Source organism: Corapipo altera, unplaced genomic scaffold (genome assembly GCF_003945725.1).
Source record: "Corapipo altera isolate COAL_440 unplaced genomic scaffold, ASM394572v1 24, whole genome shotgun sequence".
NCBI classification, from domain to species: Eukaryota; Metazoa; Chordata; class Aves; order Passeriformes; family Pipridae; genus Corapipo; species Corapipo altera.
In genome coordinates, this window is record NW_020884903.1 from 4,262,656 (window position 1) to 4,284,335 (window position 21,680).

General features: G+C 41.6%; 1 protein-coding gene across 2 annotated transcripts in view; it reads right to left on the minus strand.

Moving 5' to 3' along the window:
- Positions 1–16,485, minus strand: part of PTPN2 (protein tyrosine phosphatase, non-receptor type 2) — a 28,682-nt gene extending 12,197 nt beyond the window's left edge. For both annotated transcript variants that reach the window (XM_027650901.1, XM_027650900.1), the window contains exons 1-5: positions 16,417–16,485; positions 13,792–13,882; positions 6,429–6,529; positions 5,718–5,816; positions 4,421–4,558 (exon numbers count right to left, since the gene is read on the minus strand). In XM_027650901.1, coding sequence (XP_027506702.1) covers positions 4,421–4,558; positions 5,718–5,816; positions 6,429–6,529; positions 13,792–13,882; positions 16,417–16,485 — 498 coding nt within the window. The remainder of the gene's footprint in view (positions 1–4,420; positions 4,559–5,717; positions 5,817–6,428; positions 6,530–13,791; positions 13,883–16,416) is intronic.
- Positions 16,486–21,680: the final 5,195 nt, after the last annotated feature.

A 21,680-nucleotide genomic window follows, 5' to 3' on the forward strand; every position in this document is an offset into this window, starting at 1 on the left:
TAAAATTAAAATAAACTCTACTGTTCTTCATCTGCTCAGTCCATTTCAACTTCTTACCAGAGACAGCTTACGAAACTCCTTTGTGAAACTGAAGTAATCCAGTTCGTGGTTACCACAGTAACAAAAATATTCTCCCGTTTTGTCTTTTGCCTTCAATGCCTGATACTGCAAGACTGCCAGTATTTTCACAGAAAACAGTGAATATTAACACAACTCCAGTGACTCTCAAATGCACAGTTATCTTCCAGAAATATTTTGTCTTTTGGCTAAGAGCTCAACAAAGACAACAGAGTGTGATCTATGGTATTGGGAAAGTGAGTTCACAGGAAGATTTCATGTGGAAAAAAGACTACCAAGGCCTAAATTGTGTAAATACACTGGGAATTTCCTTTGTCTGAAGCAAAGCATTAAAACAAGAGTTTGCATTTTCAACTGAGATCTTCCAACTGTTCCTCTGTACCTAATTTTTTAAGTGGCGAGTTAACTCACAAACCAACAGAAATGACCTGTTTGTTTAAAAAGCATGAAGGACATAAATTTTTTATAAGAAACCTGGAAATAACACTCAAGCAATTTCCTCTGTTTCTAAGAAAAATAATTCATCATTTTAGAAACAAAATGAAGAAGAAAACTGGAGAGGTGAGCTAAATGCACATATTAGGTAAAGCAAAGGTCAAGGTTGTTCCTTGTGAATCTAGACGGTCTTTAAGTGGCAAATGATACTCCCTTCTCACCAGACTGTTAGACAGCATTACAGATGAAAACCTCCCTTACACCTCAAGAAGGCAAAAATGCCTTTTTTGTCATTTGGTATGTGGGGTTTGTCTGTGTAGGGGTGTTTCCCCCCCCCCTCATCCTCTAACAAGCACTAGCATCCTCTTCCTAAAAAAGTACTGCTTCAAGCACATGGCCAAGTGTCACCCTGCTTATACACTAACCTGAAATAAGTATTTCTAAAAGAGAGATTAAACAGTGCTGTTGCACATGTCACTCAGCTCTAACCCACAGAACTTTTTTTCTTTCTTGCATGAAGGCTTTGTCCAACCCATGATTTTCCATCCCTCCAGCTCATTTTAAAAATACTTAGTCTCTTCATCTTTCTACAAGAGTCCCATTGCAGTGCACCGGAACCAGCTGGTCGTCTCTGAACTTGCAGTCTCTAATCCTACAGTCAAATCCCATTTGAATATTTCAAACCTCCCACATTTCTCACTTAAACAGAATGGCTCTTTCAAGTGGTGCTTGGCAGTCAAGCTGTACAGCTGAAACACTGCCTTTGTGTGGGTATCTGTAGCACCCTTTCTTGAAGAACTCCCAGTCACTGAGCCATGCACCATAGCCATCACTTATGTGAAGTGACTTCGGACTGTAACGAGAAGAGTTTTGGCTTGCTAAAGATTCACAACTGTTGACAGATAAAAATTCACATTTAAAGAACAGCTAAATTTGATTTGAAGTGTTATCAGGAAGTCAGCAAGTCTTTTAAATTAAAAAACCCTGGACTTCAGGGTTCAGGCACTAATATAAAATTTTATATGTTATACACAATGAACACATTTCTGCACAGTAACTGAAAATCAGTTTGTTCTATGGTAACCACAACACAATCTTCTAAGATTTATTTCCTAAGACTAGCTACCAAAAAAAAAAGCCAATAATTTTTAAAAAAAATTACTCAAATCATTCTAGCAAAATTTTTAGGAACTACTGGGATAAGCTTTCCATTAATTATGTGTCACACTGTAACTTTCTCAGGGTATCTGGGTTGCCACACCTGAAATTACAGAAAACAAAAAAGTTTTCTTTCTCCAAAGACCAATACTTAATAGTTGTGACCAAAAAAAAAAAAACAAAACTAAAAGCAGCAATAAAGAATATAAAAACATATTCAACACAAGATGGAGTTTTTGTTAGACACTGACAGCTAACTTGAGAATCTCCACATAATATTGCCACAAAATTAGCAACACTATCCAAAAGAAGGTTAGTTTACAAATTTAACAAAAGGCTCTCAAACACCTGACTATCACTTCTACAATATGCTGGGACACTTTGCTTCAAATCATATACATGCAATAGCTTCACACATAAATGCCTACAAAATTTTAACACGAGCACAGTTTCTTCCTTCTACCCTTATTTTCCGACAGAGGCACAGGTTTGTGGAACCTTCACAATAAGTCTTTGCTCAAGGCGAACTCTGAACCTGAGCTATTACAGCAGAAAGCAGCACTCAACTTGCAGAAGGGTTTATGACTGACACTGACAAAACCGGGGAGAACACACAATGAACCACGGTGGAAGGCAGCTTCAAATGCCTGTATTCTAAAATGCAGACTGGGTCAGGCAAAAAATAAGGAAATTCCACAATAATCACCAGCAAGACAAAGAACATTGGAAATATTTTCAAAACTTTTGGAAAGGTACCAATAAACACCATTTTCTCTCCAAAGCTTTACTGGACTCTGCCAGCCCCAATAGCAAAAACAAATGTTTGCCTAGAACAGATATAAATGAATCAAACACCCAAATGCTTTGCTCTAATCTTTAAAAAAGAACACCCTCCCAACCTCACCTGCTCTTTAAAAAAAATCGACAACAAAACAACCAAATATTCAGTGGTTGTTTCATTGGTAACAACACTAAACAAGCACTTTACTCTTCATACATATGTATTTTCCTTATGTCTTAAAAGAGATTTGCTGCAGTAAGACAAATATACTTCAGCTCAGAATGGTTATATTATAGAGACAATTTTGGTTCTGTTTTCAAGGAAATGCTAAAATTTAAGTATTCTTGGCATTCAGAGTATATTTTGTTCATGAGTCACATTCCAGGCATCGAGTGGCTAAATGTCTTACACTCTGCCTCCACCAAAGGCCCCTCCAGAGTAACTTGCATAAACACAGTTAAGCTCACATTTCAAGTTACTGTGAATACTCTGTTCCCACAAGTTTTATGGTATAATTATCAAATCCTTACAAAAGGTTGCATTTAACATTCATAGTGTTAGTCTAGAAACTATGCAGGTTTTTTGTTTGAATAACCAAGTATGTTTTATTTCTTTTAGTGTTTTATATAAAGATTATTCTTTGGAGTTCATATGTGTAGAGCCCTACAAGAGTGCCAGGCTATTAAAATAAAAATTCAATACAGAAAGTTTTCTAGGTATTTGTGAAACTGATTTACGTGACATACAAGAAACTCTGCAGAGCGCCGACGGGGACTGCTGGTCCAAAACAAACCCAGAAATTTAAGTGCTCAGTAGTTCCAACTCAAAAGTCTACTATAGTATAGGTTGTGCTGTTCCTCAAGGCATTTCTGCATTTTCCAATTAATGTTATGTTCAAACATACACGTGATGAAAACTGCATCCTTTGAAAATAGGAAGTTTAAGAGTAGGGGCCAACATCTGCCGAATAATTCCACAAAAAAGCCTTTTTGGTAGTTAGGAAAACTTGCATTCAGCTTTCCAAAAAGGAGAGTTATTCTTTCTCAGGCACTAGCTTGCAAGCACTACTCCTCTTTTCTTTGCTTTTGCTGTCATTGAACAAACTACTAAACAGAAATTCTTTAGGTCAGCAGGACAGTATTTCACAAAGCTCTTCTTACAAGGAAGAAACCAAGGAACAACATGCCAAGTTTTATCATGTTGATCTCATGAGGGAGGTTTTGAATTAACGAGACAATTTTGAATAAAACTTGCCATAGTAGCACTTAAGGCAAGATTTACAGGGAGAGAGAATATCTTACAAGACATAGCTGGAACAAACAGACAAGCTCTTCAATCCTGTCTTCTGCTCTGAAACAGAAGCAGCAAATTCCAAACCAAGTTCAGGCCAGGAACAATTTTTTTGAGCTTAACTTGGTTAAATTGTCAAAGTGCTTAATTTTTTAAGAGAAAAGGATGGTTGGCCCTGTGGAGCAAAAGGGGAGGTAAGCAAGTGGAGATGAAGTTACCTATCTACAGATAGTAATCACCCCTCCCCCAAAAAACTTAAGACAGTTGGATTGAATTACATGGAAAATTCAAGTTCCACTAAAAACCAGTCATTATTAAGTTGGATTTCGGATAGTCAAAGGAAATCAGAATTTTCAACTCCTGTGTTCCTCCCTTTAGGTTAATTCTTACAGCTCCTCTTAGAATCACCACTACTATCAACCACAATTGAGCATGCTAAGGTGCTGCCATATGGAAAATATAAATATAAAAATGCTGAAGATGTTACCTTTTTAATGTATAAATTGAGGTCTAACTTGCTTATATTCCACACCAACATCTATAACATCCTCAGAAGCCAAGTGCATTAAAATTCCCACTGCAGAAGCTCAAACAAACCTTGAGTGACAACATGCTAAATGGTTCTCACAGTACACTTAAGCCCAAAAATACGAGCTGGATAGACTGAGAAAAGCTTACGTTGATATTTTCTAATTGCAGTAGATGTACTGTGTAATAGGATTTGACATCTTCAGATACCAGCCTCACACGGAAACCTGTTTCACTGAATGTCATAACTTCTTCTTCTTTTGTTGGCCAGTATTGTGCACACTTCACCTATTTGATTTTTTTTTTTAAAGGAAGGAAAAAAAGAAGGGGAAAAAAAAGAAAAAAATCTGGTTAAATATTCCTAGTATCTTGGGCTTTGCATGTGCAGATTTTGAGACCCCATTATTCAACACAGTAGACTCAAGCAGCTGCTCCCAGTTTGAGAACTCTCGAAGTCTGTAATCCGTAATGTTTACAGCCAAGTCACTACAACTGCTTCAGTGGCTATTATGCATTCCAGTTTTATCTGTTTATGCTTTCTCTCACTGCAGGGCTAACATGTTTTGAGATACATCTTAACCCTTCTCCCTCTCCCCCCTCTAGTTCTCTACAGGGAACTGAGACCTCTGTTCAGCTGTTTCAGCGTTTCCTCCCCCCATTTCTGACATGCACACCTGCACATTTACAGAACTCTTCGATCACATTCAGTTCTCCCCAGGCCTGTGGTATACTGGAAGGTTCTAGTGAAACAAAGGATAAGCGAACAAAGCAATGCAAAACCATTGTCTTTTATTGCTCTTGCTCTGCACTCAAACTTTTTGTAGGAAAATTTTCGCACAAGAAAATAGGTGACTTTTTAGAAGACCAATCAAATCTTCTTCACTAACTATTCTGAAGAAAAGACATAAACCTCAAATGACATGCACTTAAAACTAAAATCCACAGTGCTCTTATGTGCATTATCAGAAAAGCTACATCATGGCAGAAAATTTTTGTATTCTGCATGTATACCAACTGTTCACCAGTTCTCGGGCAGCAGTTTGTCTTCACTGTTACAGCTAACATCCCTATATAACAAATATACTACTCTTCAGAGGAATCAGATTTAGAGGAATTCATCTAAAGATACTTTAATTCAAACTTGTTTTCCCACCTTCCATTTTGTTCCAAGAGCATCTCATGCTGCCTCTACTCCACACTATTTCTATCTGCATATCCTCCTTTCTCAGAATGTTACTTTCACCTTTCTGCATTCATCACCAAATGGATGCTATTTTCACCAAACTGAACTTTAGGTCTTAGCTCCATCACTTTAATGTTACATTCAATACACATTATGCTGTACACCAGTGAGAAAGTTTGTTAGTTCTTTTAATGTAACAATCAAACACCGCTCAACTGTATTAAAATTATATGGCTTTACAACTTTAGGCCTAATCTCACTTACTGATTCTTTTTCAACAATTCTGTTCAGCATGACAACTGCTTTGGTTTGTTGTTGCCATACCATCAGCCAAAAATGACAACAGGTATTAGGTAGAGGACCCTGTAAAGAAAAATGGGCGTGAGAACATATAGGCAAACCGGTATTTGAACACAGTTAATAGTTCACTGTGGAAAAGAGGAATAAGTCTTCCTCTGAAAGTTTAAACAAATTATTAATAGAATTATAGAAGTGGCAGGTAAGAAAGTAACCACACTGCCCAGACCACTACAGGACTTGAAATGTCTGTGTATTTTTTTTTTGAAGAAAAAAACCAATCAAACAAAACCAAACAACAGAACAATAAAAACTCAGGGAAAGCATATTTGGGTTGAGCATCAATACTACTTTGCCGTTAGAATTAAAACTACTGTTCAGAAGGTACAAGATGAATTAAGGGGTTAAAGTATTGTTGCAATCTATGTCCTAAAGAACTGAAGAGTAAGAAATACTTGAAAAGCTTCATAGGCAGTAAATTAATTATATTTCAATATTCCCTTTAGTTTTTCTTAAAATATAAAATAATCTGATCACAGCTACATCACACAGTCTGTTAATATGAGATATATGTAATACATACAGACAAGGAACCATCCAAATACAAATTACAACTGTATAAATCCCCTCCCCTAGATTCTCAATCCCTGTAATACTGTAGTAATTGGTACTACTCACCTGTGTTAAAATATAGTATCTCTGGGCTTCTTCTATGACCACTAGGCTGGCATTGATATAGTCATTCTCGGTGTTCTGGAGTTTTACACGACTATGATCATCTAAAATTCAAATAAAATTAAGAATTAATGATGCATGCATCTGGATGAATACTCTCTCACAGGCAAGTTTAGGTCTGACAAGCAACTTGAAATAAATATTGCAGTCCTACTCAAGCAGTAAACTATTTGTATATGTGAAAATAATTTCTCATCTATCTTTGATAACTGCCTCTCTCATTCTCCCCTCAGCATTACATCAGAGTAATTTCAGGTAGCTATTACTACCAGATGCTCAGAAAACTGGAATACCCATTTTTATTTAAAAAACAGCCAAACAAAACAACCCTCTCATACATGCCAAAAGATGCTCACAGCCATCCCTCAACAGCTGCATTTCCTTAATACAACAGCACCACAACTCACACCAGGCAACGCTGTCCTATCACATCAGATCACTCCACTGCATGGTTTCCTTTGTGTTCAGAATTCCAAAATTTTTGGTGAAGTTTCATAGGTTGAGGTAGAATCATAAAGAAAAACCTCACACAGCTAAAAAAACTCACCAAAATGTACTTGCAATAATTCAAACTAAGCATTGATCAATTTGATTTTCCCAATGAGTTATTGCCAAATACTGTACAATATAACAATAATAAAGAGACACATGCAAAAACGTACATATTTAACAAATCTTTCAATTAAATGAAGCCTAATCTAATTACATGGTTTCAGTCTCTCACAATTACATAGGCAAGACAGAAGATTCTCCTATTTATGGCAGAGGCAAGTGAAGGACTCAGTTTAAAATTCTAACATTAATATGAGAAAGATGATCATACTGTCAAGCTCAAACACTGCATAATAAAAAGTCATTGTGGCTGTTCCTAGAACCTTTTAGTATCTGATTTATCAGCCTCTAGGAGACATTTAGGTAATGAGACTTGTTCATAGTAAGTAATGCTTCAGCCATTTATTGGTCACTGTATTAAATAAAGAGCACTTTTAGTTTAAAATCTGTACACAACTACATGCCAGAAAATGAGATCCAACTGACTGCAAACCTCCTGAAGCTCAACAGCCTCAGCAGACTGTTTCAGAAGAGTAAACAAAAAACAGCAAACTAAAATGAATTTAACATACTTCAACCCACAAAACTCAGCTGGGGCACAGACTGCTGTTAAAATGCCAGCCCACTTTTCCCTCTCCCTGCACCAAAAGGCTAACTTCCTTTTGACAGACATCTTGGGAAATGCACAAAATCATGAGTTTTCATATGAGCAACTTCCAAGTATCAAATTTGGCACAGCTATGACAACTAAACTCATAGCCAGGCTGTACAGCACAAGGCTTATCTCAGAAATCCACGAATATAACCTTGCACAGGAAAAAAGCTGATGGCAATCAAAAAACAGTCACTGAATTAAGACTCTTGTTCTACAGACTGCTCATATGATTTTATATAAATACTTTCCATATGTTTGGAAACCTGGGAAAATACACTTAGTAGGTTTTGATCTGCTTTTATACTCTCCCTCATCTATCTACTCTTGGCAACTGCCAAAGATGATCTTGCTGGATTAAAGTAGAGAAGTCAACAGTAAAGTACAACTATTTTGCTGTTGTTCAAGGACTCAGATTTGGGGTTGTTACCGTGCCTCCTTTAGGTCCTAGCTTTTACATGCAGTCACGTACAAACATGCAGAGAACAGAAATAGGCTGAAAAATTCTTTTTAATATAAAAGCATGAGAAAATTACTGGGTTAGTCTGTTTTTATTAGCATTCCAGTTGTAAGGCAACACCATCTTGACTTTCAGGAGTCTTTAAAAAAATTTATGACACCTCTGTGTGAAGAAAAAAAATATTATCAAAGCCAATACACAGTAAAATTAAGACACATGTGCATTTTAAAGTAAAATATATCTCTTTGTATTATTTTGCTGGGGTAGGAAAGCATTACTCTTTCCTTTCATGTATCACTTTATCTGAAATGTTTCTACTGGAGAGAAACCAAGACCGCTGTAAATATTACATGTCATTTGCCAACAGGAAAAACTTAAGATCTTGTTATAGTAAATCACACATACCGGTACTAGTGTTCTCGGAAGGGTGACGTCAGCGAGCACGTTAACAATTTAATCACCCAGCGGCAGCTGCTGCTCTGCTGCCCGGGGGAGATAACTGCCCAGGCTCTAAGGAGGTTCCCTGCTTTAATCCTTATACACACTTCCACCTTTATTTTTTGCTTCTTATAAATTCTGCTTTGTAAACGTGACAAAAAACATTCTGAAAGTCTGTGTTTTTTTAAAGTCCCTTTAACAACTAATTCTATGCACGGACAGCCTCCCTCTTCCTCCCCAAGTAAAACAGAGGTGATCCAACAAATACTCTGGCACACAGTCCACAGGACAAAGACAGACACTAGGATATATTGATTTCCCTTCTTTCAAGGGAAAAGGTTCTTAAAGGACACAATGACCTAGAAACCTCATTCAAACCCTGGCTTGCTCTTCTGAATTAAATGAAGCAAGCCAACTTTTGACAGTGAGTTTGCTGTAACATATTTCCCGTATGTAAATCGTTTCCAGTTACAAAGTACCTAAGATTTATATGAATGATAAACCTATCTTAAATCTTTAAGATAAATCTTATCTTATACGTTGCCATGCCTACAACAGCTAAAATACAGTAATCATTTTCTGAAGTGCTAATTCCCCTATTTCAACAAGCTATGCAGCCCGAAAGGGAAGTGGAACTCTTAAAAATTATTCTCATTCTGGCTCTTGCACTGAGAAAACCCGCTCCCAGATCAACCCTATCTGAGATAAGCAAACTCTGATTACCTACTTCCAGTGAAGCCCTGTCCAACTGATATCACTGACAATACTCCCCATGTTTCAAGTGAGGCCAAGACTTCACATTACACATCAATCTCTGCTAAAGAGAAAATGACAGATCCTGTTAAAACCGAGATAAAACACATTTGGTGTTTGACATCATGCAGTTCTTGCAGTTGGTTAATGAAAGGTTTTTATTTGAAAAAAACTGTGTTTCTAGAAGTGAACCTACTGTACAATTTTAAAATTATCTTTTATCCAAAAGACATTTCTGGTCCCCCAAATATAGAGCTATTAACAATAGAGGAGGACGATCCACTTAGTGGATTAAAGAAAGTCATAAATAAAACATGCAGCCAAAAGCCATCCCAGTGACCCTGCCTGACCCTTTCCCGCCTACCAGCAAATCCCCTCCATTTCACTAATCTAAATTCAGCCTATCCGAGCCGCTAAATTATTCAAATTACAATACTCTATCACTACACTTACAGTCTCAAGGTATAGAGGTAGCCTAAGGCAAAGGAAAGGCAAAGTGACTTCTCCCCACCACCCTGTCACTGGTTGTACACAACACGTGCCATCCTATCAATCATGGCCTAGTCATGACCGAAATGCATTCATACCGAAATACACGCGTAACTATGGCCCAGGATCCACACACTTCTAAAGATGGTGAAAGGCAATCTTAAGACGTGCTAAAGTTTAGACCAGCATGTGCTATAAAGTTTCCGTCTTCCCTAACCCCAAAGAAAGAAGGATCTCCAAAAGCAGCACGTTGAGTTTATTTTACAATATTTCTGGTAACAAGATGTTTTACAGAATCATTGTTGGCTTCTAACATGGACAACAAGAAATGCAGCAGGCTTATTTTGGACAGAAATCTCCCTGTTCCCAGCACCTACACTCAAAACAGTACAGAAAGGTAACATTCCTGCAACGACAATTAATCAGCACCATGTGCAAAACCATTCAAATCAGCTTCAACGCTGCTGCCTGTAAAGCACAATACTCTTCATGTTCCTCTCTCCCTGGCCAACTGCAAGCCTATGGATGAAAGATCTGAGAGAAAGTCTACTCATGGCCTCAAGAATAAAGCAAGTGAAATCACTACCTTGCAACATCCTCCAACAGCAACATGATCTATCAGGCAAAAAAGCTCAGATGACCCAGGATATTGAGCCACACACCATATTACAAAGGAAGGCTGAAGATAAAACTGCGTAAACCCCCATCTACCCTCCAAAAGCTAAAGGAAAAAAAATCCTGCCAGTTTTGCTGAGGGGATTTCCTTCTTGCCTCTAAATCTGGTAACACAGTAAGCAGATGTCTGAAAGGTGTCTACAGTCAATCTGAGACAGCTTCATTGAAGGTATTAATAAAGAATAACAACCTCACAAGTTACTTTCCTCTCTTAACGATGTTTTCTGAGAAATGGTTTCATCTGTCCGGAAATGACTGGCTGTCAAACCAAACCTATTTCGGATTAACTTCCTGTTTCAATAGTATGACATAGTCAAAACATTCCTCTCCCTGTTCTAGATTAATACCAAACTGCTGGACTGCTGGAATTTTTAACTAGGCGGTAACTCTTCAGGCTTTTACCAAACCAAACTTATACACACTATAGCTCTTTAGCCAACAAAAACGGACAGTAACAAAAACACTTATGAAACTGGAAACTATGTGAAACTCAGCTGTAATGGGCAGAGATGATTAGCCTTTCCCAGCTAACAAAAATTAATTTTTACCTAGAAATGTATGTAACAGACACAAATTGGTTTCAGTCTACTTGTCTCATGCATCATGGTTGAAACGGGGCAAACTAACCCAAAGCATTTTTTCCTGCACTTGTAATTGCCATATTTTCCGTAAGACAGAAAAATCCTTGCATTTCCTCTTGCAGACACACCACCTTGGATTTTAGGCTGGCTCGGCCACTACCATGGTTAACAAACAACTTTCTCAGTGCCAGGGAGAAATAAAATGTTTTCATCAAATAATGTCTTATAACACGGTTCAGTGGCTGGATCTTGAAAGTCTAACAGCTTGTTTTGAAGGCCTCTGACTTTCAGAGAATACTAGTAACACCTGGTTTTCATTTAAACACTGCTAAAAAGTGGTAAGATTTGCAAAGTGAAGGACCAAAATTGTCCTCAAGATTGTGTGAGACTGACTTGTCTTGCATTTCTGCAACACCAGCTCCTTGCATTAGATGAGATGTGTTCACCACAGTGACCAAACCATACAGCTTTATCCCAGCTGCTTTGAAATTTAGGTACTGCTGTCTTGAAATCTTATTTATCATATATTCCCTGCCAAATCTCTTTCTCCTCCAACTCTAAGCATTGTTACAGAAGCAATTATGAGTCATATTTGAAAACACAGACGTAAAATTCAAGAGAAATTAGTCCAAACATAGTGTTTTGCTCTGTTCTCATACAGCCTTGTTCCTAATGCCCAGTTCTGTAGGGTATCTCAGTGGACTAATTCAAATCTTCTTTCTTTGAAAAATGCTAAAAACTGAGACATTCCTCATAAATTTCACCATCTTAATCCACTCATCGTGCTATACTTCACGTCAACTAGTACATAATGGCTCTAACCCTGTCCTGAGCCCCACTACTAGCTCAATATCAGATTTTATCTAACTATCTGCTTTTGCATAGGGTCCAGGAATTAACAGAATCATATAAATTTCTTCCTCCTGGTTAAACACAGATTTCAGAAGCAGGCTTTGCCATGACTAAGATAGAGGCGTTTGATGCTCTCCATCACAGTAAAAGGCATGCCAAAATTAAAAAATTTCAAAAATCGTAAAATTTTGAGCTCCAAATAACTGTAGGAGATGAAAGCAAGTCACATCTGTAAGGTATTACTGGAGGCATTATTAGATGCTACTTAAATAATAAAATGTATTTTTATTTATTTTAGAAACACTATTTTTAAAAAGAAAGAAATAGGCACAAATACGTTGAAGAAAACTTCTATTTTCTTGGCACTAGTGCCTAAGAAATTAAATCCATGAATGGGAAAAATGGATACAGCTTCTGACACAGAAGTAGTATAGGATATTAGACCCAGCAACAGAACCTGGGTCTCCTGGGAGTTCAAATCCAACTTCCTGCCTTCTCATCTTACAACTCCCATCCCAATTTAGGTATGAAACAGAAAGTGAATAAAAACATGATCTACTTCGGCATCAGTAAGATGCCAATGCTGTGCTGTAACAGGACAGTAAACCTGGGACACAGAAGTACCTCTGCATAGACCAACATGTGTCCAGCAAGAAGCCTGTCTCCCTTTGCTGAGCATACAGTTGGAGTTAGTGAGCCTTGCCTTATCTGAGGTACCTTCTTCAGAGCTGTACACTTTTCCAATGGAATGCCACGCACACGCAGCAAGGAAGTCATGCACTGAACTCCTAAGCTCAGTTTCACCAGCCTGCAGCACCAAGATTCGGCATCATGCCATTTGAAGAGAATTCACTGTGCCAGTGAGCATCCTGGCAGAGGCCTAAGGAGCAGCACACAGCACTCTATCTGACCAGCACGACTCAATCCAAGACCCCCTCCGTGTAATTTTGAGAAGTGCCACACACACGCTGTTACCACAACTTTCAGCTGGAAACACGGAGCTCAGCACTTCTCCAAATCTTACAAACAGGTACTCGATCGAGAAGCTCCAACGCACCAGCAACCCTTCAAAAACTCTGGATCCAGTAACAGGGCTTTTACGACCCTTTGGTACTCAGAGGCTTCATGCTGAAGAACACACAAACATTTAATCTGTTCCAGCTTCAATTTACTGTAGAAAAATTAAGGCTGTACAGTTTTTTTCCCCAGCCTCTCATAAAGTGATTTATGATAGCTTTCTCCAGCCATAACTACATATCGCTAATCTTTTGTTCACACAAACGCTGTTGAAAAGAATCCCACAGCATCTCTGTAGCAGAGAAGCTGGTCTAAAAAAAAAAAAAAAAAAAAAGGTGTTTTCACATGAGATGCAAGATCATTATGTCACAAAGACCATTTTTACAGCAGTTAGTAAAAGTACAAAGCACTCCATACCATATTTACCATACAGACAAAAATCACTAAATCTCAAGCATTTTTTTAAAGTAACGGTAGAAACTGAGTAGCATTTAAACACAAAATATTAAACAAATAATTTCCCTATGAGAAAAATATCTTTAAAATATTACTTTGCGGCTCACAAACATTTACTTATACACTAATACCTATGGTTTGCAACCTTTTATCACCATTCAGCACAATGAGTTTAATCTGCAGACTTTTCTCCCTCCTGTTACACACTTTCATGTATGTGTTACCAAAAAACCCACATTTATCGTAGGATACATGCCTACAGAAATAAACAAAATGTAAAATCCACAATGACCATGACTTAGTAGCTTCAGTATTTAAAGTCAACAGGATAAGCAAAATGTCTAGAAATATTACTGCAATTATTACAGAAAAGATACTTACATGGACTAACATCTCTGTATCTGTTTCGATTTCTGTTTTCTGGATATTTTGCAACCCTGTGAGGGAAGTCACTGGATTTATGTCGGATTTCCTTTAAAAAACAAAAAAGTGCAGTTAACTTATAGCCAGCAAGATGATTAAGATGAATGTTTTACACATCCTATTAATTAATCAATCACAGTTATTAATGATTAACATTTTAAAGCCAACTTTTATTGCACCTAGTGCAATTTCACTCAGAAAACGTGTCTCATTCTTGGCCAAGCTGTTGCCATTTAGATCTTCGAACACCTGGCTGACATAACCAAACTAAGATAAGCACAACTTGCTAAGCAACTGATGCACCAGGATCAAAGGGGGAAAAAAAAGCAACCAGATATTTATTATGCTTACAGTTTACCCTCTGACTTGCATGTTATCTGCCACAGCAATAAGAGACTCAGATGGAACTTCCACCAGTATTCCTGCTGGCTCCTGTACACTGACTGGCAGTTTAAAGCCCCACAAAGGTAACTGAACTCATTAATGATTTTATGGCTGCTGTTAAGAGCCAAACGATTATTCCTGGTGGTTTGATGGCTCATCCCAAACAGCTGTAGTTAAACATGAACCAATATAACAAAGAACTCTAGAGTCACAAATATCAGTGTGGAATCACAGCCTGCTTCTCCCTATGCATTAATATAAATCTTTCAGTAATATGTCAGATATTCAAACAGACTCATCCATATGCTATTTTAAGGACCATACTGTTCACTTGTTCTGAATGTTCAGCTTTATTAATTTTTTTGCCTCTAAGTGCATCTTTTCCACAATTTCACTAAGATATACAGATTTACCTTATGTAGACAACTGAAAACAGCCTCCAATGTATTCAACTCTGTCTTTGCATCTCTGTACCAATGCCATCTCAGCAGAGATGTTGCATGATACAGAATCAACAGTATTTTACTTGGAATTCTCTTTTTGTTTTCAGATTATGTTGCTGCATTTGATCATTATGTCCCAAAGGGCATTTAAACTTCTCATTACAACTGAGCATTCTTTGGTCTTCTCAATGTTTCCACTATCTTTATCTTCAAATTTTCTTAATGGCCCAGTCTATTCCTGGACAATGAACACAGCTGGAAAGGACTTCAGGGGAAATCCACCATACAAAAGAAAGCCCCATTTTTTAGCATCTGGTGCATGACCTTACTTTAAGTGCAGGACCAACCTGGAAAGAACATAAACCCAAACGTGGAGAGGCAACTGCCAAGCACCAGTGCTCCACATATTTGTATAAAAAATCTCTTGATCTGTTAGGTTTTTTATTTTGATACAGCACACTGGAGCTTCTCTGGTTTACACGACTGACAAGCTTTGGGAGCTTGCACATGAAATGAATGGATCTGGCAGGTATTCACACCCAAGTTTCCATGAAATGTAAGTTTTGTATTACTCAGTAACAGGATGCAACATATTTTGTTTTTAAAAGCACCAGCATGGCATGGTGGGTGCACAGAACCACACCTGCACTTAGGTAAAGAAACATTAAACCAGCTGGAAACACTACTACAGTGATGGGGGGGAGGGCAGGTTTGCTATAAAGAAACAAACCTAAGGAAGTTTAATGACCATTTCTAAAATCAGTTTTCCCACATAATATCCAGCCATGACACAGAATACCCTGAGTTGGAAGGGATCCACAAGGATCATCAAGGCTAACTCCTGACCCTGCACAGGACAACCCCAAGAATCACACCATGTGCCTGAGAGCGTTGTCCAAATGTTTCCTAAACTCTGGTAGGCTTATACTAAATGTTACTTATTTGAAATACAGATATATTCGAAACTGAAATATATGAAATATTGAAATAATGTATTTGAATCACATATAAATCTAATAAATCCCTAATTTAACAGAGAAAAAGCACGATGTGAAGTCAGCAAAGAGAGCTTTGTTTTTTGGTTCTTTTTCCTCATTTTTGAGAGTGCTGTAAAATATTGCTAGCACAAATAACGGCCCTAGTGATACCAGCGGACAAAAGTCTATTTTATGGAAGTGACCGTTGTTGAAAGTTCGTAATCTCGCTGTTTCAACACAGAAAATTCCAATACTGCATCTTTTGAGAGGCAGCCGCGCAGGACCCCCGCAGCAGCAGCCAGGCTTTGCCAAGGCAGCGAGAACGGGCGCTGAGGAGGGAGCGCGGGTGCCTGAGGAACCGGGCAAACCCAGGGGCGACACCGAGCCTCGGCCGAACCCACGTTATGGGTCACAGCTTCCCGCACGCACCGCAGACCGCGGGGGTCCCGAGCGGGCCCCGCTCGGTTCAGCCCCGGCGGCACCGACGCCGACAGGCGCCGAGCCCGCGCACGCGCCCCGCCCCGCGCCTGCGCGCCGCCGCCTCCCACACGCACCCCTCTCCCGGGGCCACCCTTCATGCGCATGCGCGGCGCCCGCCCGCGGCTCCGCTGCGCGCACCTGAGGGCGAGAGCCGTGCTGGCCCAACGACTTCCGCTCTCCCCGCTGCTGAGGCGGCGGCGCGGGCTGGGCACGGGCGCTGCCGGCCCGCGGCCCTCTCTGGCCCCCACCCTCCTTCCCTCCCGCTCTCCGGCTGGAGCCGACCGTCCCACTCGGCTCACCAGATAACGCGCCTGCCAGTCGTTCGTGGCGTCGATCTCCTGAAACTCCTGCTCGATGGCGGCGGACATGATGGCGGCGGCCGGCAGGGCACGCGAGCCTGTCCGCGGGAGGCCGGCCAGCGACCTCGCGACCGCTCGAGCGCTGCCCCCCGCCTCACGGGAGCGGCGGGCGCGCACATACGCTCGCGACCGGGTGTCCCGGCGCCCGGCGCATGCGCGGCCCTCGCCCCGCCCACCGAGGGCCGGTGTGCCCACGCCCCCCGAGAGGAGGAGGCGGGATGCACCTGGGGTGACGTCACAGGAGGCGGGGTCGTCCTGCGGCAGGGCCTGGGTTATCGGAACTCCGGGCGGTTGTTGTCCCGGGATCACAGAATTGGTCGGGTTGGACAAGACCTCTGAGATCATCGAGTCCAACCTGTGACCCAACACCACCTTGTCAACTAGACCATGGCACTGAGTGCCACATCCAGTCTTTTCTTAAACACCTCCAGGGATGTGACTCCACCAACTCCCTAGGCAGCCCATTCGAGTGTCTAATCACCCTTTCTGTGAAGAAAGTCTTCCTAATTTCCAAACTAAAGCTCCCCCGGCGCAGCCTGACGCTGTTTCCTCTCGTCCTGTCACTGGTTGCCTGGGAGAAGAGCCCCATCCCCACCTGGCTACAACCTCCTTTCAGGTAGTTGTAGAGTGATAAGGTCTCCCCTGAAGCCTCCTCCTCTCCAGTCTTAACACCTCCTGCTCCTTCAGCTGCTCCTCATAGGACTTGTGCTCCAGACCCTTCACCAGCTTCGTTGCCCTTCTCTGGACCTGCTCCAGCACCTCAGTGTCTTTCCTTTATTGAAGGCCCCAGAACTGAACACACTGTTTGAAGTGTGGCCTCGACAGTGTGGCCTCGACAGTGCTGAGTACAGAGGGAGAATCACTGGTCCTGCTGGCCACACTGTTCCTGATACCGGCCAGGATGCCATTGGCCTTCTTGCCCACCTGGGCACACTGCTGGCTCATGTTCAGCCGCCATCGATCAGCACTCCCGGGTCCTTTTCTGCCGGGCAGCTTTCCAGCCACTCTGCCCCCAGCCTGTCGCGCTGCATCTCTGTCCCGATGTCACTGAGCGGACACGGCTCTGTGAGGGTGCATGAGCGCTTCCATGGAGTCCCCATCCCGGCTCAGCGCCGCACCCCCCGCGCTGTGCTCCGTCGGCAGCCACCCGTTCTCAAAAGCAGAAGTGTCTGTTCCGTATGGAACAGACAAATCACAGCGGGGCTCGCCGTCCCGAAAGCAGAAACGCCGCGTCCCGCCGCGATTGCCTCACCGGGACAGGGAGTCCCTCAGGGAGCAGCTCGGCAGACGCCGAGCAAAGCCAAGGGCCGGGCGGGGGCAGCGAGCGCTGCGGGGCGCGGGCTGCGGGGGGAGAGCGCCGGTGGCCCTCGGGCAGAAGAACAACGCCTGCGGCTCAGCAAAGGTCGCTGGGCAATGCCCAGAGCCTTAAAAATGTGTTTGTGAATTAGTGCCGCAAAGGAGGACTACGTATCATCAATGTCTATAAAGTATCTAAAGGGAGGGTATCAAGAGGATGGAGCCAGGCTCTTCTCGGTGGTGCCAAGCAATAGGACAAGAGGCAACGGGCAGAAACTGATGCACAGGAAGTTCCACCTGAATATGAGGAAAAAATTCTTCACTGAGTGGGTGACTGTGCACTGCAACAGATTGCCCAGAGAGTTTATGGAGTCTCCCTCACTGGAGATATTCAAGAACCATCTGAATGCAATCTTGTGCCATGTGCTCTGGGATGACACTGCTTAAGCAGGGAGGTTGGACCAGATGATCCACTGTGATCCCTTCCAACCTGACCCATTCTGTGAGAGGTTACAGTGCCTCCCCAAAACCTGGTGACAGCCCTGCCCTCCACCCCGCTGCCTCCTCTCCCACGGGTCCCTGTCCTGAACCTTAACTCCTGGTACTCTCTTTTCCTGCGGCAGGCTCTCCCCAACTCTCAACATGGCCTCTCATGGACTGGGAGGTTTCACAGGGAACATTTGGATATGCCCTCTCCCACCCCTGAGGGGCCTCCACCCCTCACCAGGCCCCAGCTGCTCCCCTACGCTCTCCTGCTCTGTTGCCACTGGACCTCCTCCACCCTGGGCCCCCTCGGAGTGTCCTGACACGAGTCACGTACACACAGGCAGGGGCTGAGCTTGTTAAACATGGTGTGGCTGACACATCTGAAGGAAGTACGCCACGCAGAGGGACCTGGACATCCTTGAGAAGAGGGCCCTCAGGAACCTCATGAGGTTTAACAAGGCCAAGTGTAAGGTACTGCATCTGGGTGAGGACAACCCCTGGTATCAACACAGGCTGGGGGATGAACAGACTGAGAGCAGCCCTGTCGAGAAGGACTTGGGGGTGCTGATGGATGAGAGGCTGGACATGACCTCGCAATGTGCGCTCACAGCCCAGAAAGGCAGTTGTATCCTGGGCTACATCAAAAGCAGTGTGGCCAGTAGGTGGAGAGAGGGGATTCTGCCCCTCTACTCTCTGGTGAGACCCCATCAGGAGTACTTCATCCAGGTCTGGGGTCCCCAGCACAGGAAGGACATTGACCTATCAGAGTGAGTCCAGAGGAGGGCCACCAAGTTGGTCAGAGGGATGGGGCACCTCTCCTATGAAGAAAGGCTGAGAGAATTGGGATTCTGGAAAAGGGAAGGCTTAGGTGTGACCTAATTTGTGGCCTTCCAGTACCTGAACAGAGCCTGCAAGAAAGATGGAGAGAGACTTTTTACAAGGGCATGTAGTGATAGGGAAAGGGGGCAATGGCCTTAAACTGAAAGAGAGTAGATTTAGATTAGATATTAGGAGGAAGTTCTTTGCTGTGAGGGTGGTGAGAATTGGAACAGGTTTCCTAGAGAAGTTGTGGATGCCCCATCCCTGGAAGTGTTTAAGGCCAGGCTGAATGGGGCTCTGGAGCAGCCTGGTCTAGTGAAAGGAACTCCCCTTTCCATGGCAGGGGGGTTGGAAGGAGATGATCTTTTAAGGTCCCTTCCAATCCAAGCTATCCCATGATTCTATGATCTATAGCCTTGATGATAACCAGCTGCACAGTCCTGCATGTGTCTGTGCCACCACTGTGCTTCCCCATGCAGCTAATAGTTTTGAAACAGTCTTCTGGTTTTGACATCCACATACCAGCCATTGAATGCTGTTGCATTTCTCTTCTGTTGTACAGTGCTCCAAATCCACTGGCTGATGTGCTTCCTCAAGTCCTGCAAGAACAGCTCATGTCCTGGACACCAGCGGACTGCACACTGGACACTTCAGGTGCCTCTGAAGCAAAGCTGAGGGGACAGTATGAATCAGTAAGTTCTTAAGAAGTTTATCCAGGTAACTCAAGGAAATGTTGCACAAGATTTTCTTAAACTGTGGATTCAAGCTTTGAAATTGATATAGGGAATGGCTTTCCTGGATTTTTCTGCCTGCAAGACTGAGACACAGGTCATGTCTGTAGTTCTCCAGTGCTCTCTAGTTAATCAGTGTTCTATATGTGATCTGTTTTGAAACAAGTAAATAAGACAATATTTGTGAATTATGTTTATGATTTTTGAAGTACAGAGAAGAATCCAAGTGCCCACCCTCGAGGTAATGATTGGTTTTCATTTGAAATAGGTTTCTTTGAATTCATGTTTCAATTAATAAAATCATTCTGAACCTCAGAAAACTTACATTGCACAAGTTGAGTGTAAGAAAGTGAATAGATACACAGAAACTGTCTGCCAAATAACAAATTTCAATAACAAAATTAAAATATACACCTTCCTCTTTGATTTTATTCTTTGGTAGGCTTTTCCCTGTACATAAACTTGCTGACTAATCTGTATTTATAGCATTTATGACATGAGAAGCTTGTGCTTGCCACTGCTTGTGATATTTGGGGATGTAGTTCATACTGGGACAGCAATGTACTCGTGTTGTTAGGAAAGGGAGTTTCATGGTAGGAACTATGTTTAGAATCTGTAACACAAATGAGTGCCCAGAGACAGCTCGTGGAAAGCTGGTTTAAAAAAGCAATAACTTGTAAACCAGGAGTTTCTGAAGAAATTGCCATTGTCTGGTTTTGGGTTGTTGTTTTACTGCAAATATGCTGAAAATGCTGTACCAGTTCTCTGGTTTTTGGGAAGTGAGGCCAGGATAGGTCCAAGACTACAGTTATAATGGTCTGTGGAGGAGAACTGTATACACAATGTAAACCAAGTACACTCATTAGAAAACTTTATTTATTCTATTGCCAATAGTGTATTCCCACTCTGTATTAGCTATGCAGCCAAACCCATATGAACTACTACATAAACCTTAAACCCTTGAGATAGCATGAGACACATGCAAAGCAGGATAACATAGTTCCTGGAAAATCTGGTATGATGTTAGTGTTTTCTGTCTTAGTATAAACACAAACAGGCAGTTAGTGCAATGTTTTCTTATTAAAATGTCTGATAATTTGAGAAGCCCCTTGCTGCGCTGACGGAACAGTCACCCTAAGGTGGTCAGTATCCACAGCAGTTCTGATTTCAAAATTAGCTTTGGTGCCCTTGAAGACCAATCGAGTCAATTTTAAATGTTTTTTGTCCAGTGACCTTGGCTGAACAATTAACTTTAGTACCAGTCTGGAATGAACTAAGTGTTTGTTCCTCCATGTGTACTTTTTTGGTCATTCACTGGAATTACTTAAGCACCATTTATTGGAAATGATCTAGTTTGTGCTGCTTTTCTGAGAACCATTTTGGATATTGGTAGGCAAAGAACAAATTCTTCCCTGAGGTGGTTTTGTTCACAAATACACTCCACATCAATTTTAGCTGTTAAGGAAGAAAGCTGTAATGTGCTTAAGCTTGCCACGATGTGAAAGGATGAGAACAAATAATTACTGATTTAAGTCTTGTAGCCCAAGGCCTAAAGGAGAACAGGATCCTCCCTTCCCCCATGAGCTGGACAGGACTTGAAACCCAGGAGGGCTGGCCACTTCCTGGCATCTGGTAGGGAGCAGGAGAAGCTGGATGAAAAGGTCCAATGGTCAGGATGAAACAGATTTCATTTATTGTCTGCATTTACAGTGTAGCCATTGTATTTCAGACTTTTGGGAACTGTATTCCTTGTTCAAGTGAAAGTTAAAATTCCCAGTACCAAAAGTGGATGTCAGTGCAAATACTTCTGAACTATATTGTTGCTTTCCTCTCCATGCCCAAAACTGTATGCTGGCATGCAACAAAAGGAAA